The following is a 25,913-nucleotide window of genomic DNA, read 5'->3' as shown; positions in this document are numbered from 1 at the left end:
AAGAAACAGTTTTCCTGACAGCTGTGAAGTTGCCCATATGAATTCACAGCAATGACGACAGCATGCACAAGACCCAGGTAAGCACAAGCCAGACAAAATCCCAGCGTAAGTGGGGACGTGGGGACAAGGCCTTAACTTTAGCTGAGGACCTATTGACAGCTGGTACTTGCCGGGAGAGTCAGTTTTCTCTAAGGGTATAACTCTGGATAGGTTAGCCTGTGGAAATTGCAGATCCTAATGCACAGCTTAGATATATTTTATCATTGTCAAAGTAACCATCTCTAATTTTACTGCCTGGTTTATGATTCATATAATTAAATATTTGTCAAAAGGGCTAATGTAACATGAATTATTCTTTTTTCTCAACAACTATGCAATTAACTAACCAAAATTTTCTTTGAAATATGTCAATTAATTTTTCTAGATTCTGTATAGAATATCAGAGTTGAAAACTAAGTTAATGATGTCCAGATTCTTTATGCACACAAGATTTCCTCTTTAACATTCCTGAAATTTCCTTTTATGATCCTTTCCCAAATCTCTGCTGGGACCAGGAAGACAAAGGACATTCATGCTGCTGTTGGGGAAACCACAATCTGGTAACAGTATTTTCATTTTTAAAAATATTTTACGAATATTCCACACTACATGCATGTAATGTGTTTGGATCAAATCCACCCATTCCCTCCCTTCTGATCACTCCCCTATCTCTCCACCACTTTTTCCCTCCCTCTCAATTTCATTGCTATTTCTCTGTTTTTAAATAAATACCCAGAGTCCTTTAGTGCTGCTGTATGTGCATAGGTATAGGACCATCCACTGGATCATGGGTAACCTCTCATAGCCAACGCTCCTGGATAAAAAAACCCTGACTCTCCTTTCCCCAGCAGCAATCATGTGCCAATTGCTTCTCAGATAGGGGTGGACTTCATGAGGCCCTTCCTGATCCATGCCGGGATTGTAGCTGGCGTGATCTGTGCAAGCCTTGGGCTTTGAGTCCATGTGTGTAACTGTGCTGTCATGTTCAACCAATACTGCTTTGTTACAGACAGCTACTCCCTCTGACACAAGCTTTCTGCCCCTTCTGAAGTGATCCCGGAGCCTTTGAACAGGGTCTTGGCAATGTAGGTATTAAGGCCAACCATTGACAAACAGGACCCCAGGAAACAAAAAAGCTTCTGTAAAGCAGAAGACACCATTATTCGAGTGAAGAGGCAACCTGCAGAATGGGAGAAAATCTTTGTCAGCTACACCTTTGACAGAGGGCTGTTGTATAGAATAAACAAAGAGCTCAAAAAAAACTAAACTCTAAGGAAACATGGGGCACTGCTGTGTAAGGAAAGCACTGCTTTGTTGTAGTCCTCTACCGCTGCTGGCTTTGCAGCCTTTCTGCCCCGTCTTCCCAGATGTCCCCTGAGCCTTTGTGGGGAGGGGTATGGTGTGGTCATGTCATTTAGAGCTGAAGACTCCACTGTCTCTTATTCTCTTCATGTTCACCAAAGCTCAGCATGGAGAAGCGAGGTGGGCACCAAGCCCCAGCCCCACCTGAGGAACTGTTGGCAATTTAACTACTTGGGGGGGTCAGAGGTGTGACCTCTGGTAGGTGGACCATGTTCCAGGGGATGAACCTACTTCGGTCAGCATTTGGAGAACACAAATTCAGCTTTATGGGATTTAAAACAAGAGAGGATACAGAGTATGTCTGTGTGTGAGAGAGACAGGAGTAGATCTGCGATGAGATGGGGAGGAGGTTGAACATGATCAAAATATATGAAATTCTCAAAGAATCAACAAAAATATTATTTTTAAGAAATTGGAGCATGAAGCTAAATAGTGTGGAATACAAAAGAAGAAATACAGTTGACCAACAAATATCTTTAAATTAAATGTTCAACATCCTTAGCCATTAGGAAAATACAAATTAAAAGCACATTGAGATTTCTTCTTACCTCACTCTGAATGGCTAAGATCAAAAGAACAAATGGCAGTAAATGCTGGTGAGGACATGGGGAGAGGGGAACTTAGTCACTGTCCTTGGGGATGCAAACTGGTGCAGCCACTATGGAAACCAGTGTGGAGGGTCCTCAACAAGCCAGACATAGACCTACCATGTAATAGAGCAATACTACTCCTGGGAATACTTCCAAAGGACTGTGCATTCTACTACAGAGGTACCTGCTCATCCATGTTCATTGCTGGTCTGTTCTCAATAACCATGAAATGGAAACCATCTATATGCCCATCAACTGATGAAGAGATAATGAAAATGTGATTTGTATACACAATGGAATATTATTCAGCAGCAAAAAATGAAATTCACTGGTAAGTACATGGAACTGGAAATCATCATTCTGACTGAAGTAACCCAGACCCAGAAAGACAACCAAATGCCACATATTTCTTCTCATGTGGATGCTAGCTTCAAAGCATTCAATATTTGTGTTTAAATTGGAGTACCCATAGAAGGTGTGCAACCAGTACAGGGCCTTGAAGGTGAGATTTAAAATGACTGTGGATAGAAGATAGTTGATACTCAAGGGTAAAGGAAATAATGGAACAGGGAGGTTTTAATGGGGTGGAGAAGGGAAGGACAGGCCAGAGAAGGGAGTATGAGGAGGGATAATTAACACTAAAATTAATTAATACTATGAAAATGTCATATTGAAACCCACTACTGTCAAAGATTTCTAATATATACACGTACGCATAAGTAAAAGAGGTTAATGGAATTACCCTATGATGGGGCACAATGCCTCTCCTAGATACCATAAGCTGTCAAATAAAAAGCCCAGTGCCAGGTATGGGCTGTCTGTTTTCGAATTGTTCATCAGTGAGGTCCCATAGACCCCTCAAACATTACAGATGTCATTGCTCTTGGGTACCCTCTAGAACTTGATGGTAAGACCCTGTTGCTGAGACACCACATACTTGAGTCATAGGACATGGAGAAAGAAAGTTGGTTCCGACCTGAAAGCGTCATCCCTACTAGCTAGTTTTCATAGTGTTGAACGGTTGTATGTATACCATACACCACCAGGGGAGAAAAGTCATCAAAAGTCTTACTCAGCTGTCAGCACTAGAAGCTTCAATAACTGGCCTGGCAAAAAATGCCCACTGGTGCAATAGTTGAATGAACATTAGGGGAGTAACCAATCACTTTCTGATTGGATTTAAGGCCAACTCCACAAGACAGAGCTCTTTTTATTATTTATCTATTTATTATCTTTTCTCCCCCTGGAAAATAAAGCTTCATATAAACTAGAACACTGTCATAGCTCAAACTCCCTCTCTGCAGCTCTTAGAAAGAGTCCGACATGCCATTTAGGTATTCCATATGTATTTGTCGAGTGGAAGAAAGAATGAACAAACTTAAAATTGATAGTCATGATCCTCAGGTACTACTATAAAAAAGTTGCAACCAGGTTCCAACAGAATAAACAAATTATCTTTCTAAGTAGATTTTGCTACATCTAAGATCAGGCAATACTAGAAATGAAGATATGAAATGTCTATATTTCAGAAAAGCAAAATCATTCTAAAACCATTAGAACAAAAGTGAGAAAAGAAAGCTCACCTTATGATTGTTTGGATTCGAATTGCTCTATTGAATTTACTGCACTGCGTTAAATTAAGAGAATATTACTGAATTTCTACTATATGCTAGTAACTGTATGAGATGTGAAACACTCAGACCATTTCTTATAACTCGTGATGTGTGGAATCTGCCTTAACAAGAGTCAGGTTAAAATACTGTGATAGAATCGATTATTTAAATTTAACAGAAGGCTGTTCACAGAGCTCTGCAATGTGGTTTAGAAAAAATTCACATGTGGTGTTAGTAGCTATCAGATTAAGAAGAGTCTGTGATAGGACCTAAATAATGAAAGTGCTTCGTTTGCCTTATTGAAGTTTATACCCTGTCAAAACCAGAAAATGTATTCTAAGAATCAATTCAAAAAGACTAGCAATTACAAATCAAAGTTGTAAATCTTAAATCAAGATGAGTTGTCTAACAGTTGAAAAAAAAAGTTTTGGAGAATCATGCTTCAGAATGCTCGATGACCACGTGCAGGGTAGTGTATGGTAGCTTCCTGTTCCATGTTGTGTAGATTATATTACATAGATGACAGCTGCAGTGGAGTTCGGCACTGTTGGGCCATCAGTGATAAGTAGACACAAAGCATTGAACATCAAGACAGTCTAGAAAAACAAAACAAAACAAAACAAAACCCAAACGAGTCATTGTAGGTAAAGGAGTGTAGCAAGAGCGCCCCCTCGTGGCAAAAGAACGTTGCTTTCAAGTAATAAAGCAAAACTTAATACTAACCATGGGTAGGGTTTGACTGTGCTTGAAATTTCACAAACGGCATGTACTATGTATTTGTAGAATCAGACTGCTTTTACTCAACATTCTTTTTGTGAGATCCATCTATACTTATTGCATCCGAGTTGATTTGTTCACATTGCTCTCTCTATACTAATCCATTTTCTGAAAACAACCATAATGTATATATTTTATAATTAACGAGCATTACACAGCTTTAAGTTTGGAATTATTTTTTACAAAAGATTTATTTTATTTTTATTCACGTGTGTGTGTCTGTGTGTGTGTGTGTGTGTGTGTGTGCGCGTGCGTGCTTGTGTTGAATCCTTGGATCCCCGGAGCTGAAATTACAGGTGATTGTGAGCCACTTGACATGGTTGTTGGGAAGCAAACTCTGGAGCTCTGCAAGAGGAGCAAGCACCTTTTAACTGCTAAACCATCTCCCGTCCCAACTGGATATTCTTTTTAAAATATTTTACTTGTTTTTATTTATTTTATGTATATGTATTGCTTACACGTATATAAGTGCACCCATTTCATACAACGCCCATGCAGGTAAGATAAGGGCATCGAAAGCCCCTGGAACTGGAGTTAGGGATGGTTGTTAGCTACCATGTGGGTGCTGGGAAACAAACTTGGGTCTTCTGCAAAAGAAGCCAGTGCTCTTAACTACTGAGTCATCTTTCCAGTCCTCCAGTTTGATTTCTTATAGTGTTTCCATGGACAATTTTTATACATCTTCTTTTATGAACACATGTATTAGTTTGCCTGTTAATAACTAGACTTGTTGGCTTATTATGTGTACATATGCTTATTTTACATTGAGATTGCCCACCTGTTGAGAATAATTATATCTATTTATACTTTCACAATAAAAATGCCATGCTGTATTCTAGGCAACGTTTGGCTAGATGATAATCATCATATCATTAATTTTTATCACTCACCATGGAGAGTAGCACCCTTCACTGAAGCATCTTCATGTGTAGGTACATGTGTACTTTGTCCTGGTTTGCTCACCAAGGGTCCTCCCCTGTGGCCTCCTCTCTTCTTGCTGGCCCTCCGTCCCCAAACGATGCCCTGTCTGCTTTCACGGCACGTATACTCCATTGCTCTCACACTCCCCGACTTCTGAAGATCTATCCTTCCGTCTCATAGTATCTTTTTAACTTTTCATGTCCCACATATATGTGTTTGTATATGTGTGTGTAAGATGTAAATGTAGAGCTTACATCTGAGAGAAAACTCTCAGTCCTTGCCTTTCTGAGTCTACCTTATGTGTTCAACATGATGACCTCCAGCTCCATCCATTTCCTGCAAGAGTCCTCATTCCATTCCTCTTTTAGTTGAATGAAGCCTCATTGTGTATGTGGACCACATTTTCTTCATCATTTGTCTATTAACAGACTTTGGGGCTGTTTTCATACCTTGGATGTGCAAGTATCTGTGGTTTGCTGACTTAGAATTGTTTGGGAACATAGCCAACACTTACCATTTGTTTGATCCATGATAACCCTTCTGGCTGGTGTGAAATAGAATCTCATTGTCGTTTTAATTCGCATTTCCTTGACAGGTAATGATGTTGGACACAAAGATCCATGATAACCCTTCTGGCTGGTGTGAAATAGAATCTCATTGTCGTTTTAATTCGCATTTCCTTGACAGCTAATGATGTTGGACACATTTTCAAATATTCTTTGGCCATGTGCACTTCCTCCTTTGAGAACTGACTGTTCAATTCTAGATACAAATCTGTGGGCTACACAGCATGTAGAGATTCTCTCTCATTCTGTAGGCTGGGTCTTCACTCTGTTGATTATTTTCTTTGCTGTGCAGAGGCTTTTCAGTGTCATGTAATTCAACTGTTAAGTCTTGTGTCATGTCCTGAACTATTGGGTGGAGCTGGTTTCACAGAGTCCCTCCCTATGTTTATATCTTGCTGTGTTTTGCCTGTGTTTTCCTCTAGTAATTCAAAGTGTTCAGGTCTTTCATTAAGGTTGTTTGAGTTGGTTTGTATGGAGGGTTTGAAGCTATTTTCACTCTCTTGTATGTGCATATCCAGTTTCTGATAACTATTTGATGAAGAAATTTATTTTTTCTTCCAATGTAGGGTTTTGTCCTTTTGACACCTTTTGTCAAAAATTAGATGGCTATAAGTGTGTGACTTTATGCCTGAGTCTTCTACGACATTGATCTATATGTGTCTGTTTTATATCAGGATCACACTGTTTTTTGATACTATGGATCTGTAGTATAATTAGAAATCAGGTATTTTGACTCCTCTAATCCTGTATGCTTAAGACTGTTTTGGATATTTGAGGTCTTCTGTGCTTTTATATGAATTTTAGAATTGCTTTCTCTAGTTCTGTGAAGAATACCATTGGAATTTTGATGAGGGCCACCTGAATGTGTAGATCTCTCCTGTCAATATACCCTTTTCACAATCTTATATCCACTACTCCATGAGCCTAGGGGGTCTTCCCATGGTCCGGTGTCTTTTTAATTTTTTCTTTAGTGTTTTAAAGTTTTCACTGTAGACTGAAACTTTCACCTCCTTGGTTAGGTTTATTCCTAGGTAATTTTTTGAAGCTATTTTGAATATGATTTCCCCCAGTTTCTGTTTTAATGAAAGTCTTCGTCAGACCTCAGAGTTTTCTAGTGGAATCTTGAGAAGCTCTGAAATGTAGGATAACGTCATATGAAATCACATGATCATCCTAATCAATGCATTAAAGTCCCTTGATAAAGTTCAACATCCCTTCTTGTTAAAAGCACCGAAAAACTAAGAACAGAAGGAACATATTTCAACATGATAAAAGCTAAATATGACACACCAATAACTAACATTATACTAAAAGGGGAAGAGGGGAGAACACTTCCTGGAAAACCAAGAACGAGGCAGACACTGTGTTTCTCAACGTAGTGCTTGAAGTCCTCGCTAGAGCAATAAGACAAGACAAAGAGAAAGGAATAACAGGAAAGCAAATCAAACGACCTCTATTGGCAGAATTCTGTGATTCAGTCTGCCTGCAGGTGTGCAATGGCATCTCGTGTAGGTTTAGTTTACATTTTCTTGATGATGGAGTTGAGTATCCGTATACCCACTGGGCACTTAGGAAATGCCCATTTTTCTATTGTGTGTCCGTGTTGACTTGCAGCTGTCCATGAAGCATTCTCAATGTAAATTCCTTTTGAAATGGTACCTGATGATATCTTCTTGGTAAAGATTGGTAATATCTTCTTCAACTTAGTGGGATGCATTTTTCCCAGCTCTGGCTGGCTGGAGACTCTATGATCAGGGAGTTGACAGAGCCTACTTTTGGTTCATAGCCAGTGCTTTCTAGTTATGCCCTTATGTGGTGATAAGGGAGGCAGTCCTCTGGAGCCTCTTTTATAAGGGAAACAATCTCACTTGTGAGGTCATATTTATACCACAGGGGATTAGGTTTCCCCATATAAGTAGAGAGAGGAGGCAAATACTTAGACCACAGCACTTACAGTTTTATAGCCATTTTACAATGGTTGTTCTCTGCCTTCTTCCACCTTCTTTTCCTCCTTTTCTCCATCTTTGTCTTGTCCTTCTCTTCCTCCTCTTCTCCTCCAGTGATCAATATAATGTCTCCCAGCTCCAACACCATTCTTCAATGCTAGAGCCTAAAAATGGATATGGAACCTTTTTTTCTTTGCCAGCTGCTGTGAAGTTAAGTGTTGCCAGGAGAGGGCACTGGAGAGACATTGCTGGAGAGAAGTTTTGGTTTCGGTCCCATAGCAGGTACCAAAGCTTGTATTAAGGGGTGAATTTCCTCCACTGAGGTGCCACAAAGTCTTCATTGCCTCCCAGTGAGTCTCAGTCTCACCCAGAGTCTGGATTTCGGTTCCACTGGATATTTTCCTCTCTTGTAGCAAGCTAACATAACATCTTTATGTCTGTTTTCTTATAGTTTAACTTTACAGTAGCCTTACAGTTTAACTTTGTGTAGCTAAGCCCTTATCATATTATAACCTGCTGGTGTAGTAATTGCTGCATAGTTTTGGGTATTTTATAGTCATGGTATTTTACATAAAAACTCTAGATCTTGCTTGTGCAACTTATTGCTATGGAATTTTCCTAACAGCAATCTTTAGTTTAGTTTTCTAAATTTATAAGTGGAGATTTAAAGCCATACATTCCATTCATTTAGTTATTTACACAATACTTATTTCATGGGTGACGAGTCAATACTGCCATTATTTATTTTGTTTATCAAATTGTTCTAACCTTGACTGTTCTATATCACTGACATGCCTACATTTGTGACTGAGTACCTTCTTCCTTTCCAGCACCAGATGTTACAGGTTCATCCTGTCTTTTTTCTTGTCTCAGACCCAGAGCCAAACATTTTCCCAAGGAGCCTGGGCTCCATTCATTTGATATTGATATTAGAGATGGTTCATTAGATATTGATATTGAGATGGTCTCAATGGATGGTTCATGACTATGTTTATCCACTCCCCTGACCTACACATATATGTACATTTATTTTATATCTATCTGACCATACATGTACTTCTTCCATGTCCTGAGGTTTCTGTACAATGCTGTAGGATTCAGGCTATCTTCCCCCCCTATAATTATTGGTAATTTCTTTAACATAGAGGAATCTTCCTGATACTATCTCCCATGAGTTTCCCTCCATTCTAGTATAACATTAATTGGTTTCAAATAGATAACCTAATCTCCTTTGCCTCCACATTTATTAACCACAGTGCAGTGTTTTACAGCTCCTTTGCAGTTACCATTAGATGTATATTCACAATACCATTTTGGCATTTAGGTTCTTTTCTGTCTCCTTCCCTTTAGTGGGGCTGTCATTTACTGACATTAGGTCCAATTGCTACCTATACTCTATTTTTGGTCCCTTCCATATCTTGGGTTGATTTTGATTATCTTTTCATTCATCATTTAAGGAACTGAAACTTTACAATAGTTGTAACAGAGCAATCCAACCTAAGCTGACCTAAGCTTTTCCAGGCATCAAGGCAGGAAGGCCTAACCACTATTCTGTCATTAGAACAGGTTGTCTAGCACCTAAACTCTTTGTTATAGATGAACTGTGAATTTACTTAAACACAATACTTAAACTGAGGCTCCAGCAGTCTCTCCGATGTACGCTCAGATCTTTGCCCCTGACAAACGATGATGTGCTAAATGCCCAGTAGTAAAATTTGTAAACTTCAAGAGAGTAATTTTTTGGAGAAAACACCTACATGGAAATTTCTTAAAAAGTGTTTTCAAGTTTTTCAGTCTTAGACAAATAGCATCCATGTAGCTTTTTATCCTTACCGTGTGCAATGTCAAACCTTTAGAATCCCCTTTGTTCTTTGGTCACATTCCTTTATAAATGAGAAGTCACACAAAAACGGGGTGATATATTTTTTCAATAAACATTTTTCTCCAGAAAAATCAGTCATGTCATAATGATTCTGTTGAGGCATTTGTTTGGTCTTGGAGGTGTCTACGTGCTCAGTCATATGTTCAGTTAACTTATTCTTCAAATATTCATTAAGAATCTTGGTGTGGCGTGCAGAAGTGTAGGCGAACTGCACCCGAGAAGGAAGAAATCCGAAGAGGGAAAACTGTGGAGGAGGCAGAACATAAAAAGAAAGACGCGAGTTCACTGCTGCTCTGTTCACTATGGTGAGGAAATGGAGCCAATGCAGTTGTCCATCACCTGATCAATGCATAATGAAAATCTGGTACATGTATAAGCGGAATATTCAACTCTAAAGAAACATGAAATCACCAAATTCACAGGAAAGTGGATGGACCTAGAAGGCATAATAACAAGTGAAGCTACCCAATCCCAGAACATAAAAAACCATGTTCTTCCTCCTCGTACGTGGGTCCTAGTATAATGTACATGTGTGTGTGTGTGTGTATGTGTGTGTGTGCGCGTGTATGTATGTATATATATATGCGTACATAAAACAATACACAAATCTTTGAGGGAACTTTTCATATACAAACCCTAACAGTCACCATCCCTATGTCTCAAGAGATGAGAACATCCTCTTTTTGCATCTCCCTAGAGCCTGAAGATATTTTAAAACATTTTTGGTTGATTTAATTTTATGTGTATGAGATTGGTGTGAGGCCCATGGTAGGCACCTTGCATTTCACTTTCAAATCTGTCCTTTGCCTCCTTCATGTTTTTTTTTTTTTTTTTGACTTATTCCCTTTGATATTTTTCCATTTCATCCAAGGACTTTCATCACCGGGAATATCTGCGCTGGAACACGACAAGCTGAGCAGAAAGAGGAAGTGTTTCTCCTCCTGTTTCCTCTTTTGGTACACTAGATCCTTCTGGGGCAGTTTTTCAGGAAGCCTGTGTTCATCACCTAACTGTTCAGATGTTCCAAACGACTGGCAAGTAGTTGTCAGTAGGAAAACACCTTCGCTGCATCCTTCACATTTTTTCTTGGCTTAAAAGCAAATTCCATAGTACCTTTCCCCGTAGCTCCTCCACGGTCATCCACAATGACCACGACCCTTTCAATAGGATCAGACCGGCTAAAGGCTCTTCAAAGAGTTCACTGGGAACATAAGGTGCGAGATTACAAACAGAAAGGGCAGCAGCACGTGTGCAAAAATGAGCCCAAAGCTGTCTACCTCTCTGGGGTATACCAAGTCCGGCTTTGGCAGTTTCAGCCAAGGCTCTAGATTCAATTTTGATTATGAATCATTTGCCTTTATTGATAAAAACGTCTCCTGCTTCTCTATACGAAGCAGTCTGTTGAGTTATCCCTGTGATATCTGCAAGTAGATTCCCCACAAACAGCCTACTGCGCTGGGTGTGTTTTCTCCAGGCCTCCTCAATAGAGACATGTTGGCTTTAAATTCCTAGAGTCAGAGATTATCTCTTCACTGTGGCCTCCAGGCCCATCAGGAAGGGGCCCCTGGAGGCGCTGCTATTGGTAGGGGAGCTGGTGCTGGGAGCTCCCATGGGGCTCCCTGCCATGGCTTCAGTGCCCATCAGCAGTGCTCAAGGTGGACAAACGCGGAAGGTGGTAGAGAAGATGCTGGGGAACTGCAGAGGCTACATTTCTGCAGGAAATGGCAGATGACTCAGGCCTCGAGTTATTTATATGGGGCTAGAATCTGTGTTTATTTATGTCTCAGAGTTTAGCTATAACAAACATATTCAGTAATGCTTTATTGAAAGAAAAAATTAAGTGAACGGGTGAATGAGTGAATAAACTAATGAAACGCAAAAGGCTTAATTAAAACAGTTCTCTTTGGCCCCAGACCTGCCCTTTGTAGTTGTTCCAAATTTTGCTATGGACCTTCATCCCCCACTTACATCCCTAGACAGCTCCCTCCCTTGGAGTGTGGGAAAGATCTGAATATGATTAGACATCACTCCTCTGGTTATTTTTTTACTTTAAGGATGATAAATTATCTTCACCTGATCTACTTAGGCTAGCCCTTTAAAGAATTACCCTTTCTCTGGGAAATGCGATGGGTGTAGGGAGATTGTGCTACTGTGCTTGGAGATTTCTGTTATCCTGTTAGATGAGCTTTGGATGAGTACAAAGGCCTGTGACCCAGATGTTCCGCTGACCCTGTGATGAGAAGCCATGGACCCTCCTCCTTCCCACGCTCTGCAAAGGAGCCACTCCCCTCCCCTCTTCCAGCCAATCGGTTGACCATAGCTGTTTGCAGGGGCAGGACTAAGGGTATAAAAGCTGGGAAAACCAGGAGGCTGGTCTCTCACCATTTTGTAAGGCTGTCTGGAACCACAGCATTTATGTCTGGGTGTGGACTTTTGAACACAGCTGTGAATGGGAGGGGGGCATCTGCTTCTCTGTAAATAAACCCTCACCCCCAAGCTCAGTTAGTAAGTCAATAAACTTGTTAAGGTTCTTCAAACTGGGGTTTGTAGAATTTTTTCCTCAGGCTGTCGCAAGGTCGGTGGGAGGAGGGGATTGGATGCCACGTGCGCCTCCCAGCAGTGAATTTGACTTACAAGGCCAGTGCCAAGGTACAAGAGCATCATCTAGGTGGTTAGATTGGCTTCTGTCTGATGGGTGTAGGAAGGAAGCAGAAGGTACTAAGTGCTGTTCTTTACCTGTGTGAATGGAGAACCAGATTCTTCCAGAGCCTCAAAAGAGACCATAGTCAGTCAACACCTTAGATAAGAGATCCCAAGAGCCTCCCACTTGGGAGGCTGAGATAGGAAGACTGTTGTGAGCTCAAAGCCAAATTGGGCTATGTCATGATTTGGGGACCAGCCTGGCCAAGAGTGAGACCTTGTATGAAAAAACAAAACATAATAAAAAAGGACCCTGAACAGAGAATACAGTTGAATCAGTCTGCTTCCTTGACCCACAGAAAGGGTACCATTATAAGTTTGAATTATTTAAAGCCTCTAAATTTGGTAGTTTTACAAAGCATGAGAAAACTAATGCAATTTCTAAAGATACTTAGTTTTGATAATACCACCCTTGTTTTTATAGTTATAACTTCCATTTGTGTTGACAAAATTCAACCTAAAGAGTGGTGAGACTTCCCTCACCTCACAGGTGGGAATTGGATGCTCTCTGTCTTGAGTTAGCTATTTTACTACCATAGATGACACACTTGTATCTTACCATAGTAACAGTGAATTTAAATGGCTTGACTTCATCAAATATTCTTGATTTCTCTTGGTAATTGTGATCATGGCTATCACAGATTCTTCTATTCCATACCATTCTTGATTAGTAATAGGAACTCCCAGATCATACACTATACAGCACTCAATAATACACAGGACACAGAATGGCTAAGAAAGGGTTAAAGAGAAGACGGCCTTTTCAGAGAGTTGACATGGACACAAAGAGAGTCACTGCAGGTTCTTGGATGAGATACCGTATCTGATTATGAAGTTGCAGGAGGCTCAGAACAATGAATGAAGGTTCAAGGATCAGAGCTGACTCAAAGTTCCATGGGGTCTAATCAAGCAGGGAGATCATGCTGAGCCTGTGTGAATATTATTGCTTGTCAGTCCCATGCTGCACTCTGAGAATGGCCTGATGCCAGGTTGGGTGCCTCCACACCGTGTCCAGATGGTGCAGTTGCATCCTTGTTTGGTCTGGTGTATTGCTAAACTCATGGTCTCTCTGAGTCTGACATGATTTTGATATGCTCTGGTGCCCATGTTCATAACTGACTTAAGTTCTTATTTGCACAAATAGTTGTCCATCGGTCCAAGTCTCCTGGTTTGTTTTGGATAGATAATGATTTTTTTCACTTGCCTGAACAAGATACAGAGTCATTTTGCCCTAGCACTGCTCTCAAAGTGGAGCGAACTGCTGCTTTATGAAATGGAGTCTGGGTAAGGAGAGACCCCATTCTATACCTTACAGAATAACTCAGTGCATGGCACAATGCTCTGATCACACTCCATTCCAGATGGACCAGACACTTGTTGGAAAGTCTTGAAAATGGCTTGCTGTCCTTGTCCTACCTTTCTTCACTTCACACTGCAGCTTGAAGTCTGATTTGCAGGGAGATCGTTCATTAACAGCCCTGGATTGGATGAGGCCACTGTTCTCATGGATCCTTGGAATCTTGTCCTTTATATAGCACTTAGCAACAGTCATGCATTTAACTCCTATGTATTCCACTGTCTCCCTGAATACACAGCAGTCTTTTAAGGTCATTGTTTTGATGCCCCTTGGCTCCTCTTCCCTGGATTTAGACCAGAGTTGATTCTGTAAATGATTTTGTCCTTGGAGAAACAGGGCTACTAATAAGTGTGGGACTGCTCCAGGAGAAATTAAGGAAACATGTAATTGTATAGGGCCCAGCAACTAATGAACTGTACAGGAAATACTAGCTATCGGTTTGCTGTAATTTCTCATTACTGCCATTCATGCACGCCTACCTGTGGTCAGGCCGAAGAATAATTGTTTTCTCTTTTGCAATCTCTGCCTCTTTCTTCCTAGAGAGGAAAACAAAAGTTAAGCTGCCTTAGTGTTTCTTGTTTTGAGTTTCAGTTTAGTTTTTTTCTGTCGCTGGAGCCTAAACTTCTCAAAGAATTCTGTCTCTAAGCTGTGGCTACTCCACAACTCAAAAAAAGAATTCCCAATTAATTAATTCATCGTCTATTTCAGCCTGCTTCACCTTCCAGCAACGGGTAAGCAGCTTCTGGCTTTGTGTGAGGGAAGCGACCTGCTTGTTCTCATGAGTTTCAAGGTGAAATTGGTACCACCTTCTCTTTCATTTGTTGTCCTACTTTAATGAAAAGCTCACATACTGGTAGCTATAGGAAAAATGGACCCTAATCTCCAAATTTTCTATCAGATTTCAACTACGATTTGCTTTATTTAATTAGAACTTTTAGAGAAGAAAAGCATTGCATGTCAAGTTAAAGCAACCTATGATTCTTTCCTCTCTTCGCTTCTTTCACGGAGGGAAATTTTGTCCAAACTTTGGTATAAATAATTGTCGTGCTTATTTTTATGCTTTTACTATGTGTGTCATGTATATAAATAATGTCTGGAACTGCTTTGTGTTACCATGTTATATAAATGGTATCATGATTAGTTTCTCATTTTCAACTTGCTTTTTAAATGAAAAATAATCATTTGAGCTTTACACATGCCTAAAACACAGAGCTTGTTCAGTTTCCTCACTACTGTCTGACAATGCACAATGGAGTTCTATTTAGCTGTAAAGAAAAAATGAAATATTGCAGGCAAATGAACACACCTGGAAAAAAATACACTTAGTGAGTTAGCCCAGGCCCAGAAAGACAAACAGCACTTGTTCTCTCATCTGTGGATCAGAGCCTTTAGTTTTACATGTTTAACGTGATGTACCTCTGAAGCCAGGAAACCAACTGGAAGAATCTCTGTGACTGTCACCTCTACAAGCTTCCTCTTCTATGTGCTTTTTCTCTTGATTTTCTACGCTGTGGCTTTGCTCCTCTAAGTGTGTTTATGATTAACCGTTAGGCATTGACTGTTAAATGTAGAGACAAGCTGAAGTCAGAAGCATGGCCTCTTCCTCCAGGTAAGGCTCATTTACCTTCTGCTATGCCACTCTCCACACTAGAAATCCTGCTCATCTGAATGAACAAGAATCAGGACGCTGGAAATGAAAAACAATTCTGCCTGCTTCTAGTATATTCTTAACCCATGACAGGTAGAGAACGCCTCCAAAGCATCTTTCTTTTGCACTGTAAAGAACAAATTTTGTCCTCCTACCTCTGTGCACCTATGAGAAGCTTTGCTTAATTTCTTAGCATCTCAGGTGGCTTTTTGATGTGTGTGTGTGTGTGTGTGTGTGTGTGTGTGTGTGTGCATAAGTGCAGCACATGCCATAGCACACGGTGGAGATCATAAGACAACCCCCGCAGTCTATGCTTGCCTTCCATTTTGTTTGACTTTAGTTTCTTGATGTTCACTGCTGCACACAGCAGACTGGCTTCTCGGGACTCTCCTGTCTCTGCCTCCCACCTTGCTGTGGGAATGCTGGGATTACAGATGTGTGCTCCTATGCCTGGCTTTACAGAAGTTCTGTGGATATGAACCCAGGTCCTTGTACTTGAGGGCTGAGCATTCTTCCTACTGAGCAATTTCCCCAACTTCTTAGGTGCCTCTTTTGAAGTTGATAGATGCAACTCGGGGAAATGTACTTCGAAACTTCAAGTTTGCTCCTCTGCTTTAACTTTTCCAAATCTTAGCAAGTAACATCATTCTTTATTCCCTTCTTGTCTCTCTAATTATTTTGTATATGTTCTTTTCAAAATAAAAATAGTTCATACCATATTCCTATTTTTTTCCATTGAAATAGCTAGTGTGGTGGTGAATGGGTCAACTGTCACTAGGGGACTGGCAGATCTGTTGGTACTGTTCATAGTCCCATCATTTCCTTTGTGAACTATTTTCTGTATCAATTTCCATCTCTGTCCATTCGTGGGTTGATAAACTATAGTTTGTGAAGCTTTCATTGGCAAACAGCTATGCTTATTTGTTTAGATATCTAATTAATTTGTTTTTGTTATTATAATGAAACATTTCAGACAAGCTAATTTTATAAAGAAAAGAAGGTCATTTATTTCACAGTTCTAGCTATCCAAAAGTGTATTGCTCATCTACAGTGTGTGTCCTCTCGACTGTTTTACACCAAGGAGGACTGCATCACTGTGGGATCACATATGTGAGGAAGAGGCTACGTGGCCAAGCCAGAAGCCAGACAGCCTAGATGGTCGCAGGCTTTCACAACAACCCTCACCAAAAATAATCAGGATCCCATGAGAAATACCGTAACCTCTTACAAAGGCATGCCTACAAATTGAACTAACCATTTCCCATGAAGATCTGCCTCTTTATGGCTCTGTCAATAGCTCATTAAGGCCAAAGCTTCCAACTCAGGAACCTTGGAATGAACCACACTCAAACCACGACACATATTATCTATGACCGTTGTGATTATAATGTTAAATTTTAATGCTATTTATCATTTTAAAATTATTTATTTTTCATATATACCTGCTATTGTGCCATTTCTATATATTACATTTTGGCCTTAAAATCTTAATGTGTTTTAATTGGGTGAAAGGATAATAGAACTCGCTTGAGTTCTTTTATTTCTAGTATAGTCTATTATATCTAGAAATATGTGCTTCAGACTGCTTTGCTATAATAGCCACTTAACTTACATGTATTTGTCCATCAGTTACAGAACTATGTCAGTGACAACCAGATTGACACGGATGCAGGAACAGAGCCTGCGAAAGGTACTTGGGAATGCTTCTTTGACTCTTCTTTACACCTCCAGTGTCCACAGGCCTATCCCTCGTGATATGGCCGAGAAGTGTACACACGAGGGACCTTCTATGACAGCGATTCACTTGAAGAGAGCTATCGTGGGTGTTTTTATGCTTGAAAAATTTCCCATTTTGTGCTCTAAAAAGCCAAGTACTTGTCTCTGGTTTTCGTTTGAAAAGAATAATGTAATTGAAATATCAACTTTACTTCTGAATGCAGTAGTAGAACTCAGTGACAAACACCTGAATTTTTTTTATTTGATTATTGTTTACTTGGTGTGGATCAAAGTAAAAACAATCTATATCTACATGATATGATAATACAGACGTTAAGACTTGGTTTCACCCAAGTCTCTGAATATTTGGAATGTGAAATTTTTCGAGTTGACGGTAAGTATCGTAGACTAACCTGTATCTTCACTGTGGTTCTGGTTTTCATTTCATAAGTTGCAATAGATCTATGAGCTGCTCCGGAAGTGTAGGCTGCAGAGAGGAATGTGAGGAAGGGTGCATAGAGACAGGAAGAGGGAAGGGAAGGGAAAAGTTAGCTGCCTCGGAGGGAGAAGAGGCAAGAGTTTTGACTCTAAGGTCAGCCTCTAGACCTAATTATTCTGTTGTGTCCTGCAAAGAGATTCATTTCTGCTCCTCTTTCTCTCACCGTGCTGCTAATCTGAGCGCCTAGTGGGAAAGCCCAAGTCTGTGGGATGCACAAGGAGACTCAAAGTTCTGTTTAGGTAAATGTAGCCACACAGAATCACACAAGTTGAGGAGCTTGCTGTGCTGTGCTTATTTTCTGTAGGAATTAAGAGTGATCCAGGCTTCATAAAGAAGATGGTGACAGTCAAACAGTAAGGTAAGTCATTCATTTTATTTAGATTAATTGTATTAAGAGTGTTGACAACGAACTGGTAAGAAAGATAAAAACCATATTACTTAGAATGATAAAAAACGAGTTGCTATTGACATAAAATATTCAAGGTGGTTTATGATGGTGATAACAAAGCCGGACCGGCCATGTGTCTGTCTCTGATACATTTGATGACAGCTGTTCAATTTGAGCTCAGGTCTCATTCTCAACCTGTTGGATCCAATGAATCTTGGCAAATATTTTCTGTAGTCTGTCTGGTCCTTTCCTTGAAAATCAGTTTTTGGGGAACCTCAGTTAATGTTAAAAACAAAACTCTCTAATTTATAGATTGCTACAACAAATATATTTTGATTTCTCCTTAATATGCTTTATTGAAAACAATCACTTATCTTTAGTGTTAATACTTGTCATTAGACTTGTGAGGTCTAATGCTAATAAGTTAACAATGTATTGGTTATAGTTTGGGGTTTTAGTCCAATATGGATAAATGTGTTTTATCTAAGCACAGTATACATAACCTGGGATGTTTAAGGAACGTTGGGGGGATTTTTATATGTCATATAATGCTTCTTTGGTGTATATTAGTATTCTTTTCTGCAATGTATATATATTTTCTTTTTTTCTTTTTTGAGACAGGGTCTCTCTGTAGCCCCAGCTGTCCTGGAACTCACTATGTAGACCAGGCTTGCCTTGAACTCACAAAGATCCGCCGGCCTCTGCCTCCCAAGTGCTGGGATTAAAGGTGTGCGCCACAATGCCCGGTTAATTACTATATTTTTAATAGGTACAGAACAAATGTCTGAGCAGCTCTCAAAGCCTACAGGTCCTGTGCAAACTTGCTGTCAGAATTTCTTATACTCTTGGTGGGTCCAGTAGGATCTGTAAAGTCCAGCTTTTTCAATTCAGTGAAGTCTGTTTTCCAAGGCCGTATAACTCGCGAAGCCATTGTAGGATCTGATGAAACCAGCATTACCGAGCAGGTAAATTATCTGAGGATTTGCTAAGAATTTTGATTCACAGGTTACAATTAATGTATCTGTTCATTTTATTTCCATTTCTCTCAAATGTAGGTCTCATCCTAATCTACAATTAAATGGTGAATTAAATTTAAAATAGGAGTAAAATTTAGTTAAAATTAGCTCCCTTGAATAATATTATCTAGAGAAGCCTTTTGTTGTTATAGATGCAGAAAAGCCAGGTGTGGTAGTGCATGCCTAGAATCAAGAGGCTGAGGGAACCATTAAAACATGAACTAGTTTCTCTTCTTTTTGTCTTGAATGCTAAAGAACAAACTTTAACACAATACTTTTTTATAGTACAGGACATATGTTAAAGATGGAGAAGATGGGAAATCTCTCCCATTTATTTTGTGTGATTCAATGGGGCTGGATGAAAGAGAGGAAGCAGGACTGTACATAGATGATACCTTACATCTTAAAAGGCTGTGTACCAGACAGGTATCAGGTAATATTTCTTCTATTCCAAGACATTTTAAAGTTTTCCTTGCGTTTTTACCTCATAAGACCATTGACAGCCTTTGTGTGACTCCAGTTGGTCAATGCTTCTTTACTTTAAACGAATACGTCTTGTCTGTACTATTGAAAAACCAAGAGGTAAGAGTCTTCTTACCTGGATTCCAGGACAGGGTCACAGGGCTACTGTGTTTTTATGACTCTTTGTGACAATGTAAGCTAACAGTAAAGTAGTTTAATCAATTCAACTGGAAGTAGCTTAATTTTTTACATTATTTTATATGTATATATATGCGCTATTGGAATAATTACTGTCTGTTGAAGTGTAGTATTATACCATAAGTGCTTGGGCTTCGCTACTAAATACCTAGATCCAAATTAGATATGCACCAATTGAAGGAGTTTACACAATCATCTCTAAGTCTTTTTTAAAAAATTACATGAAATGTAGAAATTGCTACTGACCATCTCCTGGAGAGATAATAGAAAGTTGTTTGGACTATTCTCTATGAAACAGAAATCTGTGTATACAGATTACATAGGTAACTTCTCTTCTGCTAGCAGGAAGTCTGATGGCAGACATCTTGGGACTGCTGTGATGACTTTCTGAGGTTATTAACTTCAGAAGTCCCCTTTTTTGGAGCATCCCAGCATAGGGCGCTATGGACTGAATATTTGATCCCCCCCAATTTTATACATTGAATCCCTAAGCACCAATGTGATGTTATTTGAAGGTGAGAACTTGGGGAGGTACATACATCTTCCGATTGGAATTCTGGTGGAATTAGTGTGCTTCTTAGAAACCACAAGACAGATAGTCCCTCTGTATCATGTGAAGGCACAGGGTAAGGATGGATGTCTGAAAACACAGCCAACAGACACAAACGCCTCTTGTACCTTGACCTCAGACTCTACCATCTCCAAAACCGTGAGAAATAGATGTTTTCCGTTTAAGTGCTCACGACTATGGTAAGTTTATAGCAGCTCTACCTGAGGAAGATGTGCCCCCCATCCTTATCTCGTCAAGGCATTCAAGGCGTTCGAGTGAGCACAATCAGTCTTCCAGGCAAGAGGAAGGGGGATTTCATACCCGTCTCTAGTTTCCTTTACATTTCTAGTCACTGTCATAAACATTTAGATACAAATTAATCTCATTCATTTATCTCATACCAAACAAGAAGCCAGTCCGACATTGTCTTTCATTGATGCCTCTCACATCTTTACTTAATATATATGGTGATTCAGGTTGTGCCTTCTTTAGGCTTTTATTTTTCCTGTCAATGTGTTTATTTATTCCTTAACAATACAAACATAATTACCAAACTTTAAAATAATTCAGTTACCACGGATATCAATTATTTCTCAATATGATTCAGGGTTCGCCTTTATTTTTCTTGACAGTTTTCACACATACACTTTTGAGATGATCCTGCTTGTGTTTTGATTGATTGGGCTTGATTTATGGTTGTTTTGAGGGAAATTGTTATTAACACTTCTTCCTATAAGTATCCATAAAAATTCGTGGTTTTCTATTATGTAAGAAAATACAGAGGAAACTTCTACAGATATGTAGTTCCTCCGTTTGTGCAGAAGTGCAGTCCTGTGACTTCTGAGCCAGCTCGTTTGCTCTATGAATAGTCCTGAAATCAAGACACAGTGTAGAGCTGTCTTGTGCTTGTGCCACTATCTCTGTGAGACAGTTCTTAGTCAAGCAATTGCTAGTTCAAGAATAAAGATATCGGGGCTGGAGAGATGGGTCAGTGGTTAAGAGCACTGGCTGCTCTTGCAGAGGATCCAGGTTAGATCCCCAGCACCCACATGGCGGCTAACAGTCATCCAGAACTCCAGTTCCAGGGGATCTGATACCTTCTTCTGTCCTCCATGGGCATTGCATGACATGGGTGCACTTACACACATGCAGGCATAACACTCATACACATAAAAATAAAATAATAAATAAATTAAAAGAATAAATATATCATCCTTTCTAGAGGCAGATTTCCTCCTCACTCTCTGAGTGATGATTCCAACTTTCTGAATGCTCTGGCCTCTACTTTTGCCCACGCTGTTTACCTAGAGCACCTTCTGCCTTACCTGTTTCTTTGAGAAAAACTCTCCCTGTCTATAGCCTTCAGATTACATGTCCCTTGCTCATTTAAGCATCAAACTATATGGAAGAACTGTCAGGTATTTCTGTAATGACTGTCTTCTCCATGAGGTCTTCAGCTTCACATTATTTGTGTGCTTTGCTCAACATTTTGTTCAAATACACAGAACTTGGTATATCATGCATGAATGAACAGATTACTTCTCGTCTACCTTACGGTTTAATTCCATGAAACCCATCACATCAAACCATCAAAACTACATTCATCACCCACTACTGAAGGACAGAATTCATTGTGTGGCATTTGTGTTTGATGCCAACTCTGTTGAACAGCTCTCTTCTGCGCTAGTGGAAAAGATCAAACGAATTCGAAGGGAGATGATAAAATGTGGTGAGTCTCATTCCATTTTGTTACTAAGCGTAACTGATTAGATTTTATTGCAGAATTTTGGAGGCAAGATGAAGGACTTCAGTGACTACAAATGTGAATCTTTCTGGCTCATCATCATAGTTAAATGCAGTTGAACTTTCAGTAGTTGTATGACTATGTACAAGTGACTTAAACACACCTCACCTCAACATCTTAAAATTGCTGAAACAATACCATCTACCCCGGAAGATATTTTAGTAAGGATTAAACAAATTGGAGAGTAATAAAACCCTAAGCATGCACTACTCCTATATTTTGTCATGTATTTGCTGACTAAGAGCTACATACTTCCTATGGGGCCTTAAGGGCTTTGATGATAGATAGAAATAGTGTAGTAAGAAAAAGAAGTAAGATGCTTGATATGGAGAGAGCTGGAAGACTTTGGAGAAGGTAACAGGCTCAGGTGTCCCAGTGCCCAACTCTGGCTTTTCTTGGCTTTAGCCATTTCTGCGGGGAAAAAATATTCAATTTATCACAAATTTAACTATGAAGCAAGGGATGATAAACTTGCCTGTTAACTGAAATTTAAAAGTCTTTCAAGCATTCTGTGGAGGGAGGTGATGCTAACGTTGTGGAACAGGAGCTGCTTGCTTACAAGCTCCTGATGGCTTCTGTCTCCTTCTTGAGCCTCTTCTAAGTGGTTTCTTTTAGAAGTTTCATTTCTTACCTTGGAAAGCAATGACAGGGACTTTTCATGCAGAGAAAAGTCCAGAGATTTAATTCTGTATGTATTTGAGGATTGAATGTGAGGGAAATTTCCAAATCCACAGTTTCCCCATAGATAGCCGGTTGCTAAATCCATTGTTTATTACCACACATATCTGTAATAATAAAACACCTTATATCTATCTATTTGACACAGGCAAGCAGAATGTGGCTTTGCTCACTCATGTGGATAGCCTGGATCTGATTACAAAAGACGACTTGATAGACATTTATAACTGTGAGCCTGTGAAGCTTAAGGTAATGAATGATGTTTGCTGTGGATGGTTCTTCGGGGAATGTAAAATACATAATATTAAAGTACCTGTAAAGAAAAGTACATAACTATTGAATTGAAGAAGAATTAAAATAGTCACTTGAGTAATTAGAGCACATTTCCCAGGCTTAAAAATTAAATAGACACTCCAGAGCATGGACCACATCCAGGAGCATATGAGAGGCATGGAATGGAATTGATAGGCCTTTAAAAGATAAAATTTTAAAATAAATAAATAAATAAATACATAAAAATAACTGGGCATGATGGTACACGGCTTTAATCCCAGTACTCAGGAGGCAGAGACAGGCAAATCTCTGTGAGATGGAGGCCAGCCTGGTTTACATAGTGAGTCCAGGCTAGCTGGGGGCTACAGGAAAACCCTGCCTCAAAAAATAATAAAAAAAGTCTGCTAGGTGTGGTGGTGCACACTTTTAATCCCAGAATTCTGGAGGCAGAGGCAGTCGGATCTCTGAGTTCCAGACCAGTTGGGGCTATGGGGAGACTGTCTTAAAAAACAAAATACACACACACACACACACAGAGAGAGACAGAGTTAAGCTCTCTCTGACCCCTTATCTCCTTCCAGCCACCTCTCTACTCCTCTTAGCCAAGCCTATTGAAAAACTGCTCTTGCCATGTTCACTCTCACATTGGCTCAGGAACACAGATAGTGAAGACAATTCCCTTGTACTCAACATCTTATGATTTTATAGATGGAAGTGAGGAGACAGGACAGCAGGGTTGGCAAAAGCAGACGAAGGAAGCAGTTAAAATAATATGCCTCGAAAGTTTAGAGAAGGGAATGGCTCAGGGAAAGATTTCACTGCCAAGGTGGCACTGCGAGGTCGTGTCCAAATAATTTAGTAAAAGAGACCAAAAGAAGGAAAAGCAGTTCAGGCACAGGGAATCCAAATGAATATATTAAAGGAAAAAAGGCATTAAGTCTCAGGAGCACAGAGTTGCTGGATGTGGTGGACAGGTGCATCTTTGGAGGGGACATTTTGACAGATGCATGAGGTGATGTCATGTAATTTAACGATGCTGCATCCTAGGGAATCATAGACTTCAGTAGACAGAGGAGCAGTACACGGTCAACACTAAGGTTCCTGTCAATTAACATGCTTGGAACTGTGGGGAGTATAGGTTGGAGGTAGAAGTAAGCAGAGGTGTGAATGCCAGTTCTGAGAATTTCAAGATGGCTCCTATGTATTCACCACTAAATATTTGATAGATTTTCTTATTTCTCAGTTTTTAAAAGATTTGTCAATTTTTTACTTTGGGTGTGTTAGTGTTGTGTCTACATGTATGTAGATGCACCATATGCACGCAGTGTGTGCATAGGCCAGAAGAGGGTATTGAATCGCTTTGAACTGGAGTTACAGATGGTAGTTAACTACCACGTAGGTGCTGGAAACTGAACCCGGGTCCTATGCAAGAGCAGCCAGTGCTCTTAACCACTGAGCATCTCTCCAACCCTGATCTCCATTTTTTAAACAATAGGAAAATTGTCACCAAGCACTTATTTTTCAGTACTGCCTTCGTAATTTATACTGGCATTAGAAGTTTCACTATGTCAAGATACCTGAGGGATGTGTGCGTGCATGCGTGCATGCGTTCGTGTGTGTGTGTGTGTGTGTGTGTGTGTGTGCGCGCGTGCACATGGTCAAGTGTGTGTGGGAGAGCACAGATGTGTGTGGAAGCCAGAGGCCAGAGTTGGATGCCTTCTTCAATTGCTCCCTACCTTTTGAGACAGGGTCTTTCACTGAACCTGGAGCTCACTGTTTGGCTAGACTGGCTGGCCTGTGAGTCCCTGTCCTCCTATGCACCACTCCCAGGACTGGCTTTTTTAAAAAAAATGTGTGTTTTGGCGGACCAAACTCTGATGTTCAGGCTTGCATAGCAAGCACTTTACGGACAAAGACATCTCCCCAGCCCTGAGATGTGTGTGGAAGCCAGAGGCCAGAGTTGGATGCCTTCTTCAATTGCTCTCTACCTTTTGAGACAGGGTCTTTCATTGAACTTGGAGCTCACTGTTTGGCTAGACTGGCTGGCCTGTGAGTCCCTGGTTCCTCCTATGCACCACCCCCAGGACTGGCTTTTTTTTAAAAAATGTGTGTTTTGGCGGATCAAACTCTGATGTTCAGGCTTGCATAGCAAGCACTTTACAGACAAAGACATCTCCTCAGCCCTGAGTTTTAATTTCTATATTTCAGCTGGAGGCTGTCCACAGAGACTTGGGCTTTGCTCTCTCTGACATCTTTGTGGTTAGCAGTTATGTCTCATTGTGGCAGCTGGACCCTGTTAAGGATGTTCTGATACTCTCGGTGCTGAGACAGATGCTGCAGACTGCAGATGACTTCTTAGAGGACTTGCCTTTGCACGAACAGGAAGATGCATCTGGTGATGTCCAAGCTTGAAAGTGTCAGCTACTGGTCAATTCCTGTCTGGATCTTTGCACACCTGGCAGGTCTACCTGTCGGCTGTTGGTCTGTGATTAATCCTACTCTTTAACTCACTGGCTGGATGCATTTTTCTCTTTCACATTCCTGTCCTTCCTGTGTTTTCCCCCAGTATGTCCTGAAGGATGTAGTGCTTTTCTTCACTCTTGTTTTATTTTAAAATGAAAACTTTGAGATGATCCACCTTTTCCACTGCCTGTAAATCCCAGGCTGTGTCCCTGTCCTCTTTGCTCAGACTGGCCGCTTTGTTTGGGACCTATAACTGGATTGTGTTGACAATCTCTTGTCAGATGTGATCTTTGATTACTTGTCTCTTCCTTGGGACCTAATGCATCTGATATATTTTTCATATAAATACATGATTTAATATCAATATAAAACCTAGGAACCACAAAACATAAGGGAAAAACATATTTGTCTTTTGAGACTGGCTTAATTTGCTTAATAGCATTATCTTTAGTTGTATCTATTCTC

General features: G+C 40.1%; 1 protein-coding gene across 1 annotated transcript; it reads left to right on the top strand.

Annotated features, from left to right (window-relative positions):
* Positions 1–481: 481 nt before the first annotated feature.
* Positions 482–25,397, top strand: Ifi44l (interferon induced protein 44 like). Its single transcript, XM_029553834.1, is given in 10 exon segments — positions 482–599; positions 17,031–17,365; positions 17,368–17,511; positions 17,921–17,969; positions 18,774–18,969; positions 19,306–19,412; positions 19,414–19,452; positions 21,787–21,959; positions 22,861–22,961; positions 25,194–25,397. Coding segments are annotated over 10 exon segments (1,425 nt in total). The 5' UTR covers positions 482–522.
* Positions 25,398–25,913: the final 516 nt, after the last annotated feature.

The sequence above is a fragment of the Nannospalax galili genome, unplaced genomic scaffold, assembly GCF_000622305.1.
Source record: "Nannospalax galili isolate Female #2095 unplaced genomic scaffold, S.galili_v1.0 scaffold1124, whole genome shotgun sequence".
NCBI lineage: Eukaryota > Metazoa > Chordata > Mammalia > Rodentia > Spalacidae > Nannospalax > Nannospalax galili.
This window is presented reverse-complemented; position numbering and strand designations above follow the sequence as displayed.